The 15,911-nt window shown below is 35.5% G+C and overlaps 1 protein-coding gene across 1 annotated transcript in view; it reads left to right on the top strand.

Moving 5' to 3' along the window:
- Window positions 1-13,919: 13,919 nt before the first annotated feature.
- Window positions 13,920-15,911, top strand: part of LOC145666096 (uncharacterized) — an 89,488-nt gene continuing 87,496 nt past the window's right edge. Inside the window, exon 1 of the mRNA XM_081733188.1 lies at window positions 13,920-14,173. Within this exon, the coding sequence (XP_081589314.1) occupies window positions 14,129-14,173 (45 nt within the window). The 5' untranslated portion in view covers window positions 13,920-14,128. The remainder of the gene's footprint in view (window positions 14,174-15,911) is intronic.

Consider the following 15,911-nt stretch of genomic DNA (forward strand, 5'->3'; position numbering starts at 1 on the left):
ACAGAAAACAATAATTTCAAAATTATTTATTTATTCCTTCATCTCCTCTTGGTAGTTGAATAAAGCTCTGACTTACGTGTCTGCTAACAGTTTATCTAGATCTGGCTTATTTTTTGTTTAGAAAATACTACTTTAATCCGAAAATATATATTTTTACTCTCGATACATAATTATTAATGTCATACTTCTTACAAGCGTATCTATTTTTCGAGCAATTCTTTAGAATATTACACATATATCTATACCAAATTTCTAAGTATCAATATACTTGTATACGGTGATGATTTCGAAGATTTTCCCCAGAGGATTTTAATATACTGGGGTGAAAATTACTATTACTGAAAATACTTAGGATCCACGTTGAGCAGGATACGTTATATGACGTGATTAGATCGGAAGGGTGAATTACGTGGATTTCGGTTCCCTGAAATCATCACTTCTTGTACATATCATGATTTCGAGAAGATTCATATAACAGTGTCATGACAGCTTTAGACATGTCACAACTCTATATATTCACTATTGGCTACATTCATGGAACATGATCACTTCAATAGTAGATGGAAATTATCCTTGTTCACTACGGACACATATTTCCAGATATTTATTTGGAAATCATTTTCTAGTTTCATAACTTTTTGAACATCACTTGAAAAAAAAGTATTTCGCATGATATAGACCGAAAGTATTTGAGAACAAGATCCTGAGAAGAATATTCGGACCCAAGAGGAACGGGAATGGGGAATGGTGGAAACTTCACAACGAGGAACTACATAATTTATACGGTTTACCCAAACATTATTAGGGTCATCAAGTCTAGGAGGCCTAGGTGGGCAGATCATGTAGCTAGGATGGAAGGAAGTAGAAACGCTTTCAAAGTCTTGACTGGAAGACCACTCAGAAAACGACCATTAGGAAGACTTAGGCGTAGATGGGAGGACAATATTAAGATGGATCTCGCAGAGATTGGAATACAAAGTAGAAGCTGGATCCAGTTGGCTAAGGATAGAAGTCAATGGAGAGCTTTTGTGAACGCGGCATTGAACCTCCGGGTTCCATAAGCCATAGAGTTAGTTAGTTAGATAGTTATTTCACATGATATACTTTTCTGCCGACAGTGAAACTTAAGTCGAGATGTGATGTGTCTTCAGTTATGGCTTATTAAATTTTAATTATCATATTCTATGAAATAACAAGGAAATTACAAGGAATTGTTTTAAGAATGTCTCCTGTAAATGTAGGGTAGACCTTCTTCTTTTATATTGCTTTTCACTGTATCTTGCGAAGACATTAAATTGTGGTCCACAAGTGACAATCTTAATGTCACTAGGATTTTATTATACTAGACCCTTATTTAGGAATGTAATGGAACGTATACGAAAACGTACGGCGTACACCCATCTAATATTTTTTATAGTTTAGCATATACCTACCTTAAATTTACGAAAGAAAGAACGTTGATGAAGGGGAATATACAGGCTATATTTTTGAGAACGGTAGAGCGTATACCTACTAAACCTAGTGGTATTACATCACTGGTTTTATCTAAAATGATCAGTGCTCTGTATCATATTAGAAATAACTTATATATACAAGTGGTAGGTATTTGCTTATGGATCATGGTAATATATCATGATGTAGAAATTTTTCATCACTGGTTGCATGATAAAGATATATTTTCTGAATACTGGATTGACAGAAGAGCGTTTACAAGATAATCCGATCTCAAATTCTTGGATTTCACGACATCAGTTATATAAAAATCTGAAGTTTATACTCTTAAGTTCTAGATTTGTGAGACTTATCGCAGGGAATTACCACTACAATAATTTCTTTCGTCTAGTGGCGTATTTGCGATTTTGTTTCGGGGTGGAGGGCTTGGTTAACTTTGTTCCTAGAAATGTGAAAAGTCTGCAAGATATTTAATTTACTTTAATATAGTAAATACAATTTCGGAGTTCTTAAACCTGAAAGACACCCTTTAATGCGCCACTGGTTTCGACCCTCACATGTTGAGAATAGTTTAAACACATCGTGAGGGTGTGTACCACATCTTTTTCATTGAGAAAATGTACCATTTATGATTTGTTCTCTTGATTCTCTTCTAGTTTTTATATGCACTACTTATAAATTATTTCATTTATCGTAGGTTACTATTATATCAACTTATATCTCAAAATGTGTATCACTATATATTTCTGCACTATCTTTAATAAATATTTTTAAAAAAGAAAACATGAGCACTGTTATTGTATGTCCTGTTACTTTTATTAATTTAAGCCACAAATTATATTATATTTAAACTAAGCGTACATTTACGTACGGTATATATACAATATTTCATTTCAAAAGCGTTAGCTTTCTCAGTTGATATTCATTGTTATGTAAATACAAAATTTAATATGTTATTCATAGAAAAACGAATTCTCATTGTCATTGCACATTTCAGAGACTTCCATGTATACAAGAGTACTGCATACCAAGGAGGAGGATAATTTGTAATATAATATTCAAAGGATGAGAAAAATCTTTATTGAAATATATATAGCATATCACAATAGGATTCCGTTTCGGCATCACAATATAATCTCATATCATCTTTCGTAAGATTCACGCATGACACAGTTGCTTCCTTTAAAATATCTGCCGTAAAATTATATATTACATAGAAAAGCAAATAATGTTATTGACAATATAAGGTAGGCATGGATATATCAATCAAGCACGCTTCTGAAACTTTGAAGGAAGGGGTGCAATGGGAAATATATATCTAACTATTGTAATAAACCTTGGCACTCAATATGCAATTTGTGTATGTAAAGTTATACTTTAAGTAAGAAAAATAGAAAAATATTAACTTTCATTGACACAAGTATACTGACAAATTTCTTGCTACTAACTGGAAATATTCCATAAACTTAGGGCCTTACAAATTATTCGCATCATACTGGTATAAGAATCATCTTCTATAAGAGCATATCAAGTAAACTTACCATAATATTTTATAAAGGTAACCAAGAAGGTTCTTTCGCTCTTCACTCACCACCTTCAAACATCGGTATGTCACCTAAGACCTACCTGGAAGATCAAAAATAGTCCCCATCAGCATCGACGACCTACTGCCAACATTTCGGAAAGCTATGGATGTCATGCGGTAGAATTTGGTGTGACGTCAAGCGAAAAGGTATCAAGTGCATTTTGCACCTTTACTAGAGATTTGAACTGGTGTCCTCTAAGGTGATTATCCAAGTAATAGAACAAGTGATAATCAGACGGTGAAGTGACCGGGAAATATGGTGGATGCAATAGTGTTTCCCATCCAAAGTGTAGAATGGTGTCGAGTCATCCTAGTCACGTGGGGATTAGTGTTGTCCTCTAACACGAGGACCCCTTTTCGATTCAAAAGTGCTGGCTCCAGAGTTTTGAGTTTTTCTTGATCACGGCTCAACTGCTGACAGTATACAGTTGCATTGATGCTCTGATCACCTGGTTCCTGATGCACGATGGCGCAAGCACTCCACCAAACACAGAGGAGGACCTTCTTCTCGTGCAGTGTTGGTTTCAAATGTTTTGAAATAGGTTCATGGGATGCTAACAAATGATGACGGCGCCGTGGAGCTTCATACAGGACCCACTTCTCATCACATGTCAATACCCTGTCCAGAAATGGCTCCTTCCTCAGACGAGTCACATCAAGTGGAACCCATCAACCCAACTTGTAGTACTTCCCAAGTTGATGGAGGTGCTGCCGAATGGTTTCTGCACTCACACTGAATTGTAATCCCAGTTCCTTATATGACTCACCACTGTTCGCCTGAATTGCTGGCTGAAGATGTTAATTTTGTACATGTGTTGGTCTTCCGGCACGCGGTACATTTTCGAGTGTTTCGTCACAGTCCTTAAACTTGTTAAACTACCGCTGCACTGTCCATGTAGTCAGGACACCGTCGCTAAAGGCCTGGCATATCTTTCGTCCCCCTGCAGGAGCGTTTGATCCCACTTTGAACTCATACAGCACATACGCCTTTATGACGCTCTGTTGATCTCCCATGTTCACTCTGTCCTTACGAAATTTCAAGGTGTAACTGAACTGCCACAATCAGGTAGTATGTTGGATATAGCCACAACAAAAACTGACCTTCGCCTTATCTCCATTCGCATACAACTCACGGTGTGAGAGTCAATGGAACGCAGACCTCCATAAAAAGTGAGAGAACTTTCTTGGTCACCTTTATACATCTTGCTCTTTCATCTGTTACTAAATCTGTCATATCTAATCTGTCATACATATCCAAATTGATGATTTTTAGTCAAAACATAAATCACTTTCTAGAACATCTCTTAGTTGTTTTTTTATTTCAATTGGCGTGCACAACTCGACACCAGATTATGTGTTTTTGAATTTTTTAAAGTGTGCTTATTGACACTATTATTAATTTGTATATTAAGCAATTCATTTATCCTTTAACTATAATAATATTCCTATTATCTTTCTTAAAACTCAACAAATTCATTACTAAATTCGAGAATAATTGACAAAACAACGTATGTTCTCTATATAGTAACTAAGAAAGGACTGGTTTAAGAAAATAGATTTTTTGGGGAAGCTTTTCATAGATCTGCACAATTATCTGTTAAACACATCTTTAAACATTCCTTAATTAGTAATTTAAATACATAACATTTAAGAGTAGGTATGTTATTTAATTACCAAAAAGTAAGTTTTCCAATGTAATATAAGAAATGGTACAAGACTAGGTCGTAGATCTTACAATATTTTCACAACCCAAACAGTAGGTGCGTGCATACGCTTTAGTTGACCGTAAGTACAATGTCAAAGTGGACAAAAAGGTAGTATGGGGAAATTACTTTTCTTATAAGGGAGACCGCCACTTTGTCAGTATCTTCAGCCAGTTCTTAGTGGCAGTGATGATGAGTGTTCAACAATATTTGATACGTAAATTATTACTATACGAATTCGAATTCGGGCATGATGCTGAAGCAGCAATCCAAAACATTTGTCATGCGAAAGTGTAAGATGCAGTCAACCACAGCACAACAATTCACTGGTTCCAGAAATTTCACTCAAGTTGTACAAACGTCGATCAGCCAAGTTTCAAGCACCCCGGGGTAAAAGATTCTGAGATGATGCGACACGCTTTTAAGGAAAATCCATCCATCAGCACTTGATGATTGCCAAACAAACTTGGCATTTCCCAATCCACTAAAGTGCATCATCTTCACAAACTCGGTAAGACAGTCGGAAGCTGCCACATTGTACCATATGAGTTGACCTCAACTCAGGGCCGCTGCAAAATCCGCTTGACGTGAATTTTCTGAAACGGATTGTCACATGCGACGAAAAGGGTGTATCTTTCTGCCGTGTCGTGACAAAACGCTGTAACTTTGGCGAAGAAGTTTTGCGAAAATGAGCCTTAAAGTTTTCATCCGAAAATGTGATCTGTATCGTGTAGAACCAGTGTAACTAGGCAATAATGGTCAACCAATCAATTTTCACCAAATTTAATCACACAACATGCATTTACGTAACATTACATGTAACCACGTGTTTCCAAAGTCAAGATACACTATTTCTACACGATACAGATCACATTTTCGGATGAAAACTTTAAGGCTCATTTTCGCAAAACTTCTTCGCCAAAGTTACAGCGTTTTGTCACGACACGGCAGCTTTCCAAGATATGAGTACGCAAAAGCAATAGTTGAGCTACGGTCAACTTCCAGAATCGGTCGTCAAATAGGGCCGTTTCGAGCATAAAGTCATGTTTTGGTGTAAGATGGAACTACGAGGGATAATTCATTTCCATCAATGCCGATCTCTATTCCGAATAATTTGAGTGATGTATATTGCACTATGCTCAAAATATCCTTCATTGATGAACCAAAGGCGGGGTCTACTGCAACAGGATAACGCAAAACATCACTTGGCTAAAAAGACGCAACAAAAAATACAGGAATATGATGAAAACGCAATGGTGCTATTCGTTGCGATATTGTCATGGTCTTATTCCTTGGGATTACTACCTATTTCGATCCATGGCACACTTCCTGAAATCACGATGTTTCATCAATCAGCAGAAAGTGGAAGTAACAGTGACTGATTTCTATTCCTCTAAGAGTGAGAGGTGACAAAGACGTTTAATTAAGAAATTAACAGAAAGGTGGCTCTAGACAGTCCAACACGAGAGGTTTAATCTCTTTCACTGTACTATAATACATAGAGGTATGTTGTGTACCAGAATATTGCAAAGCTTATGACCCAGCCTAGTACTTCAATCAATATGATGACAATGACTTTTCGAATCAATACAATTTTCTGTAATTGATCATTACAGTATTGCATATATATACTTTCTTGTCATAGTATCAACCATATTTCCCGTTTGGACATTATTATATGCATGCTTAAATATGTTATATGATATTAATACATTAGGGCACTTCAAGAAAACAGTAGGTGATTTTCTTCCATTACTCAATCTGAAATTGATGAAATGTCACAAGAAGTTTACGGTTGCGTTTGCTCGAAAGTGGTAAGTGCATTTCAAGATTGGCATTATAAAAATAAAATGAAATGAAATCTTTCAGTTTAATATCCCATTGTTATGGCGTGTAGCCTAAAGCAGATGGTGATAAAGGAAAATGAAAGAAATGCTAGAATAAATAAAGTGCGAAAAAACGGAAGAACTCAGAGAAAATTCCACGCACACTGTAATTGTTAACCAGAAACTTCCGCTTGGTGCGAGCCGTGATGGAACCAAGGACCTCACGCGCAAGAGGTGAACGCTCTACCACTGAACCACTACGACCCTCTTAAAATTGCATTGAAATGTCACTAAATATATATTGCAAATATATATATATTCATTGTATTTTTATGTCGTTAATTTAACAGAAACTCACATTAAATGCATTAACGAACCCTAAAGGATTGCATGTAACACTAATTAATAACCATGACTTTCAAATTATCAATAATAAGAACACATTAAAACGAGGGAAGAGAACGAAAATTACAAATAAAAGTAATACCGTGACCAAGGCTAAAAAAAACTCAATTCATATTTGGCGAACATCCGTTCCAAGTTCTTTCAATTTTTTTTTTATTTTATTTTATAGAAAAGTCCTACTTTATGCATGGCGATGTAGCGATACCAAAAGATAAATAACTTTTGTCAGAGTTGACTTTCTCCTCCTTTTATTATTTTTTTTTAAAGGAAGTGTGCTATTTGGTTAGTCAACATGAGTTATTCCCTCCGGTGAAGCGCGTTAAATTCCGTACCTCACTGATGATCTACATTTCCGCATAAACTTCAAACAATGCGACTTGTGCATATTTCCGGTAGAAAGGGGAACAAAACTACAGAAGCAACTGTAAAGTGTCAAAGATGTCCAATGATCACGATAAATCACATTTATTTCCATTTATTTTAAAATATAGAAATGATATAATATGACATTTTGCTATAACTATCAGTCTATAATCATGAGCAAATGAATGTAGGCTATACGCAAAACATATTCGTTACTGTACTTAACCCCAGGAATTTCAAGGGGACCCTCGAAAATGTTATCTGTCAGTTGTTCTTAGTTAATTATTTGTCAGTTGCACTTACTAGGAGAATTTGCATAGTGATATAAACAGAATAGTTCAAAAGTAGCTTACAAGGGTCAAGTGTCCGGCTCCGATTTCCATGTTTTTTTTTTTTTTTTTCTGATAGAGTTTTGACGACAGAAATTTTTGCCATGGTGCATCTTTTCTATTTTTTAATAATTTTTACCACTTCCGTACCACTTCTCTCTAGGCCTAATATGTATTACCGAAGCTTTTATTCACTTATTATCATTAATACGCGGGTTAGAATCACAGGTAAGGGACTTTCGCACATTGTAAGTATAAACAATTAAATGCCTGTAACTTTTCCCTAAATGTGCCTATCTTGAAACCAACTTCATCTTTGTTTTCCTTATTAAATTCTAGGCCTAAATTATTTATCATATTACCCTATTCAAATTTAACGAAACTTCACCTTAATTCAAAATGGCGAATTTCAATATGGCTGCCGTCAAGATCATACCTACCATACGACTTCACTCTAAGCCTTATTTGTATCCACATGGTTGTTCTTCACTTTTTTTCATTAACACTCAGTTTACAAAGGGTAGTAAGGGACTTCTGCAGTAATCTCTAATAACCACATCACAACATTTAAAAAATATTTAAAAAGTAGAAAACATGCACCATGGCAAAAATTTATGTCAACACATATAATGCATACATGCCCTTCTATCAGAAACAAAACTTTCATTGAAATCGGAGCCGGACGTTTGATAGATGTCCCTTGTTAAAAAAAAAAAAAAAAAAAAAAAAGTAATGGGTCCGACGAAATTTCTCCCCTTGGGATTACCTGGAAACATTTCGTTTAAATATACAATACATTTAGACCCTAATCTAAGTACCAGATTATTCTCTGGCCAAATGTTACCCATGCATCATTCAATGTATCAAAAGAGGCCGCGGTTTCTCAGTGGTAGAGCGTTCACTTCTGGTGCTTGGGGTCCCGGGTTCGACAGCAGCCCCCGCCAAGTGTACTTTGTGGTGGACAAACACCGTGTGCGTGGGTGTCCTCGGGGTTCTCCCGTTTCCTCCCTCTTTCTTCATTCCACCATTTCATTCATTACTCATCAACACCGTCTCCTTTAGCCTAACCGGCATAACCGTGGGACGTAAAACTCAAAAAATTCATTTCATTTTTTTCAATGTATCAAAAGTAATTGTATCACCCATGTTTCCGAATTAAATAAAGTATATATCTAACCACACTACCCAATCAAGTAATAACTTTGTACTATTGGCGGCAGTTTTATCTTTCTTCTTAGAGCCCTTTCTCATTATCCGGCGAACTGCCGTATACGGCGACGGCAAATTGCCGGACAGGATAGAAATATATTACAACAAATGGAGCTTTTCACATATGCACGGCGGTTGCCGTCCATTTATCCCGCGAGCAAAAACAGCCGGATCTCCCTGCTAGAATGCGGCCTCGGCACATCGCCGTGTATAGCCAAGCGAGACATTACAAGGAATGAAGCTCTTCACATATACGCGGCAAACTGCCGGATGGGTGTTGGGGCAGGAAGCAAGTGTTGCCAGGAAAGAGTAGAGAGTGGCTGCGATAATATGGATGCGTGTGTTTTACATCCATATCTATTATATAAAAGAGAACGCACAAATCCTTTGTTAGCTCATCACGCTAATACGGCTGAACCAATTTCTTTCATTTTTGGGGGGTTATTAGGATTTGGACCCTAGATGGTTTTTATCATATCACTTTAATTTTTAATTACCAGTGTCTTGAGATAATTGACCATTCAAGTGTCCATAACGTACAAATCCTTTGTTAGTTCATCATAGGTATAAAAATAAACGTATTCATATGCAACCCGCATGACCGTGTCACTCGGCGGGTTAACATAAATGACAGGCCCTATAATGTTAACATTTACTGCAATTTGAAAGCGAAAAAGTAAAAATTATCTAAGTAACAAAGTTTATTGCGTTCCGGGGTGACCGCAGCGAAGCGGGGCGGGTTAACATAAATGACAGGCGATATAATGTTAACATTTACTGCAATCTTCTATGGTTTTTATCATATCACTTGAAAGCGAAAAAGTAAAAATTATCTAAGTAACAAAGTTTATTGCGTTCCGGGGTGACCGCAGCGAAGCGGGGTGAATGCTGCTAGTTATATATATATATATATATATATATATGTGTGTGTGTGTGTGTGTGTGTGTGTGGAGTATGGAGTGTGTTTGTGTATGTGGTTATGTTCTAGCCCAGAACACCTTGAGTAATTTTAAACAAACTTGTTACATAAAATATATGGGAAAAGATGACATGTAAAAATAATCGAAAAAAACGATACTACCGAAGTGTCGAATCCATAGATCGTTAATTAGAGAGTCCAAATCAATATAAATAATTTTTTCTATGTAATAGAAGATTGGGAGAAATAAATGTCCGGATAGCACTGGACAAATGAGCTTGTAATTGTATAAATTTGTGGTGCTCCAAAATTGGAATATACACTCAGCGATATTACATATTTAGTAATAATACTTTTATGTACTTTCGCAAACAAGAGAGAATTCATGGTGTGATATTTGATAAATATACCGTACGTTATATATTTTATAATAATCTTTAATACTTCTATGGTTGTAATTTTTTGAATAGTTCTTTGAATACAGAGACTAGAGCAGTGCTTTAACGAAATTTAGGTCAATAGTCGGAACTCTTAAAACAAAAGAATAAACCCGAAATACACTGTACAACTAAAATAATAATAATAATAATAATAATAATAATAATAATAATAATAATAATAATAATAATAATAATAATAATAATAATAATAATGCCTACAGATCAACCTTGGGCTTAGTGGTTGAGTGTTGACTTGGGATTCTGGCAGTGGCGGCCTAGGCCCCCAGTTTTCAGAGTGCCAAAAATATTTTAAGCTATTATTTGTATATTTTTAAAACTTTATAGTAAACTCATGATCTGGGGTATGGCAGCCCCCAGCTTTAACCTTCTAGATCCGCCACTGGATTCTGGGATAGATCTTAAGCACCGACTATCCTGAAAGGAGTTTATCCTGGTTTTCCCAGTCCCAACAGGTAAATACCGGGATGATATGTTAAATATTCAGATCCTGGCCGCTATTTTGCTCAAGTCTATCAATTATCTAAACAGTTTAGAAAAATCTCCTTCAAAATACCACTTCTTTAAAAAAGGGTGAACCCATATGTGTCTCTGACTTTTTTTTCTGTCTTTCTTAACAAGGCGAGTAGAAGACACTTTTTGCATCTGTCCATTGCAACCACCACAACACGACAAGAGTCACAATGTTTTGGTTCTTCAGTTGCAGAGCAACCGTGCTCGCATAATTTTCATTCACGGCAAAACGCCGGGTACTATGAAAGGGTACACTTCTCATCCGGCGAACTGCCGGAAGAGCGACGGCAAATTGCCGGATCAATATGAAAGAAACCTTGTTCTTTCTTCTTTCTTTTATACTCTTTCTTGTCAGCTTGAAATCAACAAAGAATACTGCAGCTTCCTTTTAGAGAAAACAAAATGTCTTATGTGTTTATTGTATAAGAGAACACATGGATGCTTATAGGCGAACAAAATTGAAAATAAATTATATATATATATATATATATAGAGAGAGAGAGAGAGAGAGAGAGAGAAAATGCTGAGTTCGAGGAGCCCCCTTTTTAATGCCTTCTCGTTTCTCTTTAAGTGAGGTGATGAAGATGCAATTATGTTTTACATGTAAAGTATATCTGGAAGTTTCGCTTATTGTCACAGCGAGTATTGAAGGTTTTCCCTTTCTGTATACATCAATGCCTGCCGCTCCATGTTTTGCACGGTATACTGCTCGAGAAATACTCCGTAATATTATTGATAATGGATATTGTTTTATAAAGCATGAATTGCTCTTGGCTGATACCCGTATACATGTTGATACCCTATAGGTACATTTACATCAAATGCTCTGGTCATTTCAAAGCTGTTGATAACGGTGCCCAAACCTTTAACGAAATAATTCTTTCGTCAAAGAAACTCTTGATCAGACGAGGTACTGTGTGCGATATGTTGTCCCATATCGTTGAAAATAACCTGAGCAATATTGTATCTCTAATCAAAAAACTCCTGAAAAATCATCTTTTGTTTGTACCGGTATGTATTCTTTTAAGGTTTTATTTAAACTTCTTTACCTATTAATTTATTTATTTTTTATTATTTTTGTACTTCGTCTTTTTGAAAAAGTGAATATGCACATGAATTTAAGGTGACAGTTTTGATGAATTATGATGAGAGGGTGAAGATGATGATGATTCTAATACGTTACCCATTTCTGTATTGTGATACTGGGCGGTAACTGCACTCCTAGGAAATCTCTTGTACATGCTTGTTCTTCTTGAAGTCATGGAGTGAAGTCTATTGGTTTTGTACCTGTGTCGAGTTACTTGTTTTATATATATATATATATATATATATATATATATATATATATATATATATAGCGAGAGAGAGAGAGAGAGAGAGACAGTGGCGGCGGTTGCAAGCTTAAATTGGGGGGCAAGACATGATCTGAATATTTGTATATCAATGTTATTTTTCCTGGTTGCTTAGGTTGTATAACTATTAGGATACTGTCTTTTTCAGTCAAAATACCGCATATCGTGTTACATATTTTATTAAGTAAATTGACAAGAGCAACGCACATTGATACTAGCCCTTTGTACTCCTAAACAACGAAGATGTAAGAAGAGATTTGATTCCTTGCTCATGAACATCTTAAAATTCTCTCAGGAAAATTGTGTGATGAGATTAGGGGCTTATTTAATAATACATTTGCAAAACAAATAAATAGAAAGGATAATATTAATCAAGTAATCATAGTAATGAATAATGAGACTTTGTTTTGCAGAAGTTATATTGAAACTGGGAATTAATGAACAACTTATATTTTTAATTCCGCGCATGCTATTATATGTGTTATTACTCTTAGACAGACAGTGAATACTGCAAGCATATGCTGCGACATTTAAAGAAATACTTTTGCAGCTTCCCGAAACATTTTCGTTGCCATTAGGTACATTTTATTTCACTTCCTTTTCATCCATAGCCATGCATGAAGCTCACTTGGAATACATCAAAATTCAACAATACTTAGATTCACTCCACACTCCAGTTATACAAAATAATCCTGAAATCTAGAATTATGTTGAATTCATTACATTTAATTGTATATATAAGTTTGTACTACACCCCTAAACTCGTATATTACACTGAAAAACAATGCAAAAGGTAGAAGTTGTTTCTCATTACTCTCTTTTTAACTAATATTCCTTACTGAGCTCCTTCGTGGCTAAACGTTTTGCGTACGCACCATTGACGCGTACATACAATAATTAAACTATACTGTGATTACAGAGGTGGATCTAGAAAATAAAAACTGGGGGACAACCAGACCCCAGACTATGATAAGTATATCATGAGTTTACTATAAAGTTTCAAAAATATATAAAAATAGCTTGAATTATTTTTGTCTCTCCAGAAACTGTGGGGGGCCTAGGCGCTCCCTGGCCTCGGCTAGATCCACCACTGATTACAAGTGAAACCAACGTTTCTTTTTAGTAGTAAAACTATGAAAAGAGACTAGAGCAACGCGCAGACTGTCAATATGTCAAATGCTGCCACATTACAAGATCAGTCATCTGCTTCTATTACAGAGAAAGCAAGAAGATTGACTTCGGGGGCGTCATTTGAGGAGGGCAGGGGGGTAATTGACCTCCATAAGTTTGAGACACACATGCTTGTTAATAATGTGTATACTAATACCCTAACAAATAACATGAAGCTCTTATGTAGATGACGATTCTTGCCCTCTCGTGGCAAACTCTGGAAAGACATAAACTGATTGACCTTTTTCTTTTCTTGAATAATACCACCTGTAGATCTTGACCTTGAAGAAAAAAAAAGTTCTTTTGTTCGCGCAAACCGTACTAGTAATAACTATTCATACAAACTTCTATATCATTGTCACATTCTTTTCTCTCTTTCTCAATAAAGTCCAGTTACAATAATTGGATTGACTTCTAGTGAACAGCGCTGATCTTCGTGGATATATGTATAAAACAAACATCTCTCAGTATGGTTATGGTTTCTAAAATAACAAAGCAGAGTTTTATCAACATTCATTGTAATAATAATACATTTTCCGACAACGTAAGTTAGTTACAAGATTTTTTTTAAACATTAGATAATTCGTACCAGCTTGATTTCAAGATACATTGCTTGTAATAAAGGAAACAATAAACTAAGACACAGGTAACAATAGAAAATATAATTTTCCTGTGTCATGCGGCATTTTTTTTCATACACAGATTGTTACTTGTATGTTGGGAAAGTGATATCCTATTTACATACTTTAAGTGTTCAAGAGAAGTGGTTTATTTCTTTTCTCGCTGTACCATAGGAATGGAACACAGGCTATGACTAAATGTCCATTCGACGTTTTTCTCGAGGATGCTCCTCCTCAATGAGTTACTCAAGTTGCTTCTATTACTACAGGTAAAACATCACTGCATATATAGTACTATTTTTACAAATATGTTTTATTTGATTCTAAAATTCTATATTTTAAAATCTTATTATCAAATATTATGATTATTAAATTTTTATATTTATTTTATTTATTTATTTATTTATCACCAGATACAGCTCAGAGGCCATTTTACACTGGATATCCAACAACAACAATAACAATGGAAATAATTTGGGAAGGTATTGGGCAGGGCCTGTTTTAATAGGTACCACCCCGGCATTTGCCTGGTAGGACTGAGGGGAAACCCTGGAATACCTCAGTCAGGATGGTCGGCAGCGGGATTCGAACCCACGACCTCCCAAATGCGAAGCCAACGCTCTACTACTTGAGCTACTTCGCTAATAATAATAATAATAATAATAATAATAATAATAATAATAATAATAATAATAATAATAATAATAATAATAATAATAATAAAAAGAAGAAGAAGAAGAAGGAGAAGACATGTTTTCGAAGACAAATCTGTTCATATTTGCCACCATTTTTACGTTATTAATTTCTAAAGTGGGCGAATTTTGGCAACAAGCTCCAATTGTGTAGGGAAAGCTGAGAGGAGCCTGAGCCACATTAAATTGACTTGAGCACTCTCATTCTCGCAGGAACCAAAATACATACCTGAACGGGATCCCCAAAGTTATACAAGAAACGTTGCCACTAATAATAACGTATTTTATAGTATAGCATACAGAGATAGATCCGATTTCATAAATTCACTGTAGCTTTATTATTTGACATAATGTTAAAAAAAAAAAACTTTGTACACGTATTGAGAAACTCAAAATGTTTTTTACTGACCTGACACTCACAAAAAATGTTGCTTCTTCACTGAAGATGAGTTTCTCACAAAACCCATTTTCATCCATAAGCTGTTGCAACTGTGCCGAAAATTCAAAGTGTCTGGCTTTGTCATCATGTGTCAGGGCATGTAGCAATTGCAAACGGTAAGACTTTTGCCTCAATGGTTTCGGTAATATCTTCCAAACGGTAGTTGTGGAATATTCAGCTGTCTGCTTGCTCGATTTCTGTGAGGTTCATGCAAAACTCGCTCGCATGCTCTCAACTGTTTCTCACTGTAGACCGACCAGTTGATTTTCCCTTACAGAGGCATCCTGAACCTGTAAACTGTTCATACCATTGCCGAATAGACTTGTCAATTGGTGGATCTTTGTTGAACTTCGTTTGGAAGTGTCGTTGCACTGTTAGGACAGACTAATGTGAATGAAACTCAAGCACAACATCAGCTTTCATACTGCCTGTCGCCATCTTGAAGAAATGCTCGCTGCTGCACTCTCGTGGTAGAAATCAGAAGCGAACCAGTAACTCAAAAACACTTTTTGAGTTTAGAATTTATTTGCAAAGTTTTGTGACAATATATCAAATAATAAAGCTCCAGTGAATTTATGAAATCTGATCAATCATTTGTAGTAACTCGGTAGATGTGACCAAATTAAGGCTGCCATATTTATATAGAATGTAAATACAGAATGCACATTGTAAAAAGAAGAAAAAAACAAAGAAGCAGATTTTAAAGTGATTTTGACATTTAAAAATATATTAAATTTTTAAACAAAACACTCAATTAATTGACGATTTTGATTAGCAGATACTTCATGAACATCAAAGCTATTTCCGACACCAATTAATTTTTAACCATGGTCTTCATTAGAGTTTTTATCTGTTGATTTCGCATCCCTCAGCAAT

This window comes from Thermobia domestica, chromosome 12 (assembly GCF_964235325.1).
Source record: "Thermobia domestica chromosome 12, izTheDome1.hap1.1, whole genome shotgun sequence".
In the NCBI taxonomy this organism is placed as follows: domain Eukaryota; kingdom Metazoa; phylum Arthropoda; class Insecta; order Zygentoma; family Lepismatidae; genus Thermobia; species Thermobia domestica.